We start from the raw sequence: 8,994 nt of genomic DNA on the forward strand, positions 1-8,994 counted from the left end.
AAGGGAGGTTTGTTCGCAAGGGGAGCTGTGATTGCCTACAGTTCACTGCTGAGTGTACACACTCCATGCCCACGGCCAACTTTACTGCAAGAATTCAGTTGGGCTCGGAATCGGATCTCACCTCTCTGCTGCATCATGGATCACTTGCCTTGTAAAGGTGATGACGGTAGATTAGGGATGTGCGTGCGCCACGCATGCAATACAGAAATCCGGGAGGAGAACCTTCCCTCTCCACCCTGTTTGCTCGCGTCATTCAGGCAATCTGTCGCCCACCAATGCAAGCGCCCACCCAAGCCTGTGGGAACGAGCTGGCACGTGGCTGCCGCGAACCTCCAACTCGCCACTTCTACCAGGTTCCGTCCCTTCTTCGCTTGTAGGGTGGAGCTCGGGACTTGTGCGATCGCATTCAACCCCCTGCAACTCGGTAGGAGTTAGTTACTCCTGAGCAAACGCGTGGAGGGGGCAGCCTTTCTTCCGAGACGCAGCGCAATAATGTGTTAACGATCGCATTTCAGACTGTAAAAAACCCACATCGTAAACGCGTAACAGCACCGCCTGAGTAGTCCACAAAAGCTCGCGGCTCTGTAGTCAGCACGCCGAGCTGTTCCCCTCCCTGCCAAGATCGGGCGGTGGGAAAAGATAAAGGCTTCCATAGTCACCGATTTTGTTGCTCTTCCGGCGTTTACTGACCGGATCACAGAATTGTAGAGAGGCTCATCTAGTCGAACCCGCTTCAAGGCAGGAATGTGCAGCTGTCCCAAACAGGGATCAAACCTGCAACCTTGGCGTTATCAGCACTATGCTCTAACCCAGGCCCTCCAGATGTTTTGAGACTACAATTCCCATCATCCCTGACCGCTAATCCTGTTAGCTAGGGATGATGGCAGTTGTAGTCCCAAAACATCTGGAGGGGCGAGTTTGGGGGTGCCTGCTTTAACCAACTGGGCTCGGAAGATTGCTTCACACACACACACACACACACACACAGGTTGAGCACTTTGTAGGCGGCGATAAATATTGCTTTCCTACTTCTGCCAAAGGCAGCCTAGTTGAGGATATCCCGGGGGCCCAGAGCCCTCTCTCCAGTCAGGTTCCATGGCGTTTTTGGACGCCCCCCGCAGCCCAAGAAAGAAACCCTCCTGCCTTTCTCAGCCTGTTGATTTCCGCCAGACGTGCACTGTTGCTGCGTGTGAACAGAGCTCAGGAGGAATGTCTGGTTCTGCACGTGCGTTGCAATCACCCTCGATGGGAGGTTGCATCCCGCGCACAGCTTCTGAAAAGCCCCTGGTTTCCGAGTAAACGCGCGTAAAAAGCGGCGGCGCGCACGCCGGCTTCGTTCGGCCATGCAATTGTGTCTAACGGCCAACTGCTGTTATATATATGTTCCCACTGCAAACCGCCTTGGGCTCCAAAAGCAGCCCAAAATGAGAGGAAGTAGAAATAAAAACGCAGAGAGCTTAGAGCTTGGACCTTCTAGCCAACTTGTGAGGCGCGCGGCGCCCGAGTAGGTTGCGAGCGAAAAGACAGAGGCATCCCAAACGTGCTTACTCAAAAGTAATTCTCCCTAGACTCTCATATAATGGGGATCGGGTGTTGCGCGTAAGAGAGAACGAGGAGTATTATTAAGCTTCTGTCCTGGGTACATGCTCTCTGGTTCTGCCAGTCCCCATAAATGCCTGTCATCAGACTGCAGATTTCAAAGCGCGGGTGGGTGGGCAAAGGAAGGCGGAATGCTTACGTTTGCACTCGGCGTGAGTGCAAACCCTCCGCGGCTGGAGATAAAAGCAGTTCCCATTCAGCCGATGCTCTTCGGGGAAGACTTTCAGAGAATTCCCCCTTCCAAAAAACAGCAAGAGCAGCCGCCCGATTCGCGACGCTGCCCAATTAAAAGCCGAAGGGCTTGGAGTCGAGCCAGCGGAGCCAACGGGGTAAAGTTGGTTTACATCAAAGCGCAAAGGACATAATTGGACTGTGGATCAGGCAGGAGCATAAAAAGAGAAAAGAGCGATCCAGACACGACAGCAGTAGCCCGGCTGGATCAGAGAAAGGACCCATCTGGGTCCAGCGTCCTGCAACCCACAAACAACCCGTGAGGGCAACAGACCTCTCCCGCGCGCGACACTGCTCCTGACACTGGAGGTTCCATTGAGCCACGATGGGCTACGGCTAGGAGCTGTGGATAGACCTACCCTGCACCAAGGAGCCCTCAAGGCCAGGGGCCATTTCGCCCCATCTAACGGCAGCGACCTCTTCGTGGTTGGACACCATCCTCCTCATTTTGCCCCACCTTGGATGTCGCTGGTGCCCCATGCTGTTGGCAGCCCGTCAGGCGTCCGCGTCCAAATAAGGCGCAAGCAAAGCGACAAGGCAAACTAGCGATCACAAGCAAGTCCGCTTCGGTTCGAGGGGAAAGCTGAACCTCCAGTGGCAGGTGCGGTGGGAGGGCGCTAGGACCCGGCGGGATCCTCTCGGGGCCGAGAGGGGCGGGGCGGGGCCGAAAGGCCGGCAGCCGGAGCTGGGCGAGAGCGGCCACGAGTTGCCGAGGTGGGCTCGCGCCGAGCGGAGCTGAGCTGCGGCGGGCGGCGTATATATAGCCGAGGCTGGCGCTGCGCTCGCTCACTGAGGCGCCGGCTGCGTGTTGCCGGGAGGACCCTCGCTCTCCTGGGCTGGGAGAGAAAGAGAGAGACGGACCCGGGGAACATTTCCCAACACAGGGGTCGCCTCGCCGCCTACTTTCCTTCCGTCCGCCGCCTGGAAAAAGTTGTTGGGCGAAGCGCGGAGAAGAAGAGAAGAGGCTTCTGGCCGCCCGTGGCGCCGTTTCACGCCCTCCGAGAAGCCCGCGCGTGGGTTCCTACTCCCACCGCCGCTCCCAACTTCTCCGTCCGCCGGCTTCGCTGGTGCCGTCGCGAAAGTGGGAAGATGCTGCCTCGCCTCGACCAGTGCACGGACTGCCGCCGCCGCCGCCGCCAACACCACCCGAGATGGCCTCGCTTGGAAGCCCGCACGTGCTGAGGCGGCGGCGGCTTGGCGCCGGCAGGAAGGTAAGCGGACGGGCGAGCGCGTGATGGCGGCGGCGCGAGACCCTGTCCGCCCGGGCGCGGGAGGCGTCCCCATTGGGTGAGCCCCGCGCGCATGCCCTCCCCCGCACATCCGCCCAGACTCCCGTCTGCCAGCTCACATTTGGCGCGCGGGCTTCTCTGGAGATGTAGCGTGCTGTGAGGGCGCTGCCCTCTTCCACCTCCTCCTCCTCCTCCTTCCTCCTCCTCTCGGCAGCCCCGTCGGTCCAGAGCCTCTGTGTGGAGGCATGGAGCAGTCCAGACCTTGCCCAGCCTCCGTGGATGTGTTCCACACCAATGACTCCTTCCACCACGCCAGGAACTGCAGTGGCAGCGGCGGCGCAGAAGAAAGCGCCACCTACCAAGATGGCACCCCGCTCTCCTGGAAGGTGGTGCTGACCATCATCTTGGCCCTCATCACCTTGGCCACCATGCTGTCCAACGCTTTTGTCATTGCCACCGTCTACCAGAGCCGCAAGCTCCACACGCCGGCCAACTATCTCATCGCTTCCTTGGCTGTCACAGACCTCCTGGTGTCCATCCTTGTCATGCCCATCAGCACCATGTACACTGTGACTGGGAAATGGACCCTGGGCCAGATCGTCTGCGACATCTGGCTCTCTTCGGATATCACTTGTTGCACTGCTTCCATTCTCCATCTGTGTGTGATCGCCCTGGACAGGTACTGGGCCATTACGGATGCGGTGGAGTACTCTACTAAAAGGACTCCCAAGAGGGCGGCTGTCATGATTGCCCTGGTGTGGGTCTTCTCCATCTCCATCTCGATGCCCCCTTTGTTCTGGCGCCAGTCGAAAGCTGAAGAAGAGGTGGCAGATTGCGTGGTGAACACGGATCACATCTTGTACACCGTCTACTCCACGGTGGGGGCCTTCTACTTCCCCACCTTGCTTCTGATCATCCTCTATGGAAGGATCTACGTGGAAGCCAGGTCTCGGATTTTGAAACAGACACCAAAGAACACAGGCAAAAGGTTAACCCGAGCCCACCTAATAACAGATTCCCCGGGCTCAACGTCATCAGTCACGTCCATAAACTGCAAAGCTTCGGAGGCTTCTAGTGAAACGGGGTCTCCTGTGTACATGAATCAAGTCAAAGTAAAGGTGTCTGATGCACTGCTGGAAAAAAAGAAGCTGACTGCCGCCAGAGAGCGGAAAGCTACCAAGACTTTAGGGGTTATTCTAGGAGCCTTCATTGTGTGCTGGCTGCCCTTCTTCATCATCACCTTGGTGTTGCCTATTTGTAAAGATGCTTGCTGGTTTCACATGGCCATCTTTGACTTCTTCACATGGTTGGGATATCTTAACTCCTTAATCAACCCCATCATCTACACCATGTCCAATGAAGACTTCAAACAGGCATTTCATAAATTGGTACGGTTTCGGTGCACAAGCTGAGTATTGAATGCAGTTAAGTTTAATTCTCCAGGGCAGGAGGGCTTGAATGCATTTTGTATGTCTGGTTCTGCAGGTAGGTAGATCATTATTACCATGTTACTTCGTCTCTGGAAAAATGGTACTTTGGATGGCAGAGTTTGGTGCAGAGGAGAACCATGCAAGCCTAGTGTAGCTTCCCTTTCAGAGTGAAAGTAGCTTCTTTCTGAGCCTTGGTTTAAAAATGCTGCTGCATCTTACTATACTGCTATTAACAATTGCTGAAGGAAAGTAGTTTTGGCCTTAAAAAAATGATTGTTTCTCCTGGATTATGCCTTGTAGACCCACTGTGGTAGGAATTGGATTGCTTTGGGACAACTTCTTTGGAGACGCCTCCATCCAGCGTGACTGCACTTGAACTAAAAGTTTGTCATCCGGTCTCCTCTACTAGGAGACCTTTGCCTCTCAGCCATCTGTGTTTGAAAGCCTTTCGCCAATGTTTCACTCCTCTTTTTCCCTGCTAGCTTGCTAATTTTAAAGACTATGCAGAGTGGACTGCAAATGAATTGCGCATGCTGCTCAAAACCTTGTCCTACAGAGCCAAGACCTTGAAAGAATAGGCATTGACAGTCTGGCGAGAACTGTCCCTGACTTGTTGATAGTAAATGGGTTTGAGGAACATTGGGGAAGCAAATCAAGTATAGGAGGAGACAGGGGGATCAAATAAGAACTCAGTGTGAGAAAAGCAACTCATTCTTGTTTGTGTCATTTCTGTTTAACAACTTGTCAGATTGTAACCCACAAATCAAACAGTGAGTGTGAGTGTGTGTTTTCACATGCATGTCTGCCTGCACAGTTGAGTGCCAAAGCTTGCAAGCTGCTTCCATTTTTCATTTTAGTGCTATATGTTCCTGACATTTTGCATATTTGAATAAGTGACTCACACACAAATCTCTTGATAATATGTGCGTTAACACATACAGGCCGTTTAAACCTAAATCTGCTTTTGCTCACTAACCCAGTTTTGCTGGTGTTTTAATCCTTACATTGATGCTGGTTATGAAGCCATCATAGCTAAAATGACACATTAAATCAACCATCTTAGTTATTTTCTGAAAAGGACTTTTGCCCACCAAATAAATGCACAGCAACTTTCCTTTGCACTGATTTCACATGCATATTCCTCCCATTTCAGCTCTCCAGGTTACCAGTACATTAGGTCCATTAAGTAGGGTACTGTCTTCCCCCTCTAAAAAGAATAATACTTGGAACACTCTCTAGTAAGAAATCTTATGTACAGTTTTCTTTTTCTTCATCATTTCACTCCATTCCCTCCTCGGTGCGCCCTTTCATAAAAAACTCTGATAAGCAGTTAGAAATTAATTTAACTACAGCAACTTCTTATTATTAACACTGTCTGCAGTAAGACTCTATCTTCAGCTTCAGTATTTGGAGAACTGTAAAGTTCCCCAATTGTCTGCCTAATATCTGGGTGCAAAAAGGTCAGGTTTTATATAGTATTCCCTGCTTTGAATAAGCATAGTGCTTAGAAAATCCAGTTACATCTTCCTGTATTATATAATACATGCAAGAAAGTCTTCTGGTTTTACATGTCCCCACTTTTAAAAATAGTAAAACCTGTTTTAATAAGAACTTCACCAGGTGGGAGGGTCCTGATCCCAAACCCCTTCAGAATAAAGCTTTTTCCTTCTCCTCCCCAGTAGGCTTTTGTTCAGATGTCAAATGAAGAATGGCAGTAACTGTCTTTTGCAGATATATTTGTGCATCCAGAAATGTTCATTCTTAGAACTTCCAAAATGTAAATCGTTAGCTTTCAGTAAGGGTAAAGCAGGAGGATAAATATAAAGATGTATGTAGCCTAAAGGAGGCTTGCTATACATGGAAAATCTGTACTTTACAAAATCTGTAATACAGAGTATACAGATACACATGCTAGTGCTATTTCTTATGAAAGAAATAATATCTTATGAAAAGACCTGTTCTGTGCATCTCTTTCCCCATTTATCTGTAGAATCAAGTTGCTATTACAAAGACACAACAGTTCTGTTGTCTAAAGTCCTTGATGCTGCAGAAATACCAGCACATGTGTGTGTAAGTTACTAAGTTCAGTCCAAATTCAGTTTAATGACTTTGGAAGAGAAGCTGTTCCAGTATTTGCTAATATTGGGTGCAAAAAGAGAAGTTTAAGCTATGAACCTTATGGTTTTTCACAAAAAGTCCTCAGAAGTTGCTGGGTTTTTTTTTTACCACTATGGGGAGAGTAGCCAGAAAAGCCAGGTAGTGTGTGTTCCTTATACAGGGTGAGTCATTTAAAAGAGGCCCCATGGATACAGAGTACACATGTTCCATGGGGCCTCTTTTAAAAGACTCACCCTGTATATACCCACCTTTTAAGCCTGCCAATCAAATATAAAACTGTTGCATGAATCACCAATACAGCACCTGTGGCTGCCCACGGGGCCTTTCCTTGTGCCCTCAGGTTTCTGTTTCCTCTGCCCCACCCCGCTGAAATTGGACTTGAGAGAAACATCTTTTGGAGAAGTATAGCTCAGTGGTAGAGCATCTTGCTTTGCATGCAAAAAGTCCTTAGGCATCTTCAGGCAGGGCCAGGAGTAACCCCTGCCTGAAACCCTGCGTAGATGGACCAGAGTCAGCTTCCTGTGTTCCTATTGTAGCCAATATAAAGCTTTTCTCAAGCTCTACTGCACCATGTGCAGCAGGGGGATCTTTCTCCAGGTGTGACCCTAGCACGCCAAAAATGTCCCCTGCGTCACAATTAGGCTGGAAAGAAAATTATTATATTGACTAAAAGAGAAGACTTCTCACAAGCCTAATTAGAATGGAAGAGGGATTATTTTGAGGAGTGGGTTGCAGCTGCAGAAGAAAGGATCACCAAATTCCCCAACAGTTGCTCCCTCATTACAGTTAGGCTTGGAAAATGCCTTCTATTGGCTTCAATAGAACACTTTCCCCAGGTATAAATGTTGGGTATGGGCCATCTTCTTGGATAGTGCAGCTCAGGAAGGAAGTTTAACTCTCTAGGAAGATATCCTGCCCCCAAGTTCTAGCCTAAAAAGAAGCAAGGCAATTTTTTCATGCCCAATTGCTAGCAGTGGGAAAGTGAGTGTATGTCTCTGTGTGTGATTGTCATCAATGTGGTTGCAGTGTGTGCATGGTTGTGGAGCATACCAAGTTGCAGTGCATTCATGGTGGCAGCAACACTTCCTCTTTTTTCAAGTATGCTCACGGGTTTGAAAAAAAATGGTGGCTCTTCCTGTGATGGGAGATGTGGAACTTGGATATAGGGAGAAAAATCTCTTTTCCATTTATCTCTTGATCTACATGTGTCTTCTCACAAAGTTCAGATATTTGGGTCTTGTTTCTTTTTTTAAAATCATGTTTGGAGTTATTTTCCCACTAGTCCCCCTTTTTCTTAATTTGAAACAGTTGCTATTCTCATTCTGAAGGGCCAGAAATGCACTTAAATGAACCATACGCTTAGTGGTATAAGTTCTTCAAGTTTGTAGTCTGTGAAAAGAAGAGGGGTGTTCAAGAATATGTAGCAAATGCAAATATAATAGCAGAGAGATTTAGAATTTAGCCAACGCGCTTCACACACGTGACTGGAACTGAAGCAGGGAATTCAATGGACTTTTCTATCCATTAATGATTGGTATTGTTTGCACTACAGTTTCCTCCATAAGTGAAGCACCTTGTGTTCCTGGCTCTGGCAACACAGGAGGAGAAACATGAAAGTGCCGTCTTCTCCCCTCCCCCAGTCCTCTTAACCAATTGGGAATAAACGTAGCCATTCGATGCTGTGACTATATAGCTTTTTCATATCTGTATCATTACCTCATCAAACACTGAGAACTCTAGAACCATCTGAGAAGCTGACTGCTTGGTCTTCTGATCCTATACAACGCTGAAGGAGGTCCCACCCCCCACCACCACACCTGCTAAATAAATGCTTAATACGAAATCTGAATAAACTGATGTTACTGAAATTTGATCCTACTTCATTATATATTTTTACTCATTATTTTTATAATAATAGATAAGTAATCTTTACATAAGCCCAGCAGGCAAAATAAAATAAAATAAAATCAACAGACTATGTTCCATTTGCTTTGATAGGATTGCATTGTGAGTGTTCATCCTAAATGTAACCGAAATTCAAACAATAAAAAAAGCTTTACTGTGTTCCTCAAGAGTATAGAAGTTGTGTTACTGATGATGCGGGTATTTATCAGATCACTTGACTGTGACATATTGTCTAGGTAAGGCTTATTTGATGATGAGTCACTAGAAAAAAAAACGATTAATCATGACTGACATTGCCAGCTATGATCAGCAACCAAGTTGTTGAGAAAAAACAGTAAGAATCTTGTGGCACCTTAAAAATGAGCAAATCTTATTATAGCCTAAGTTTTTGTGATTTAGAGTCCACTCAGACTCTAGTCCACAAAAGATTATGCTAGAATAAATTTGTTAGTCTTTAAGGCACCACAAGACTCTTCATTTTT

At 48.4% G+C, this 8,994-nt stretch overlaps 1 protein-coding gene across 1 annotated transcript; it reads left to right on the plus strand.

Annotated features, from left to right (window-relative positions):
• The first annotated feature begins 1,762 nt into the window (after nt 1–1,762).
• HTR1B (5-hydroxytryptamine receptor 1B) lies at nt 1,763–6,805 on the plus strand. Its single transcript, XM_083431202.1, has one exon. The coding sequence runs from the start codon at nt 3,305–3,307 to the stop codon at nt 4,469–4,471; it is 1,167 nt and encodes a 388-aa protein (XP_083287328.1). The 5' UTR covers nt 1,763–3,304; the 3' UTR covers nt 4,472–6,805.
• The last annotated feature ends 2,189 nt before the right edge of the window (nt 6,806–8,994 follow it).

Source organism: Podarcis tiliguerta (genome assembly GCF_965153285.1).
Source record: "Podarcis tiliguerta genome assembly, chromosome: 3".
In the NCBI taxonomy this organism is placed as follows: Eukaryota; Metazoa; Chordata; class Lepidosauria; order Squamata; family Lacertidae; genus Podarcis; species Podarcis tiliguerta.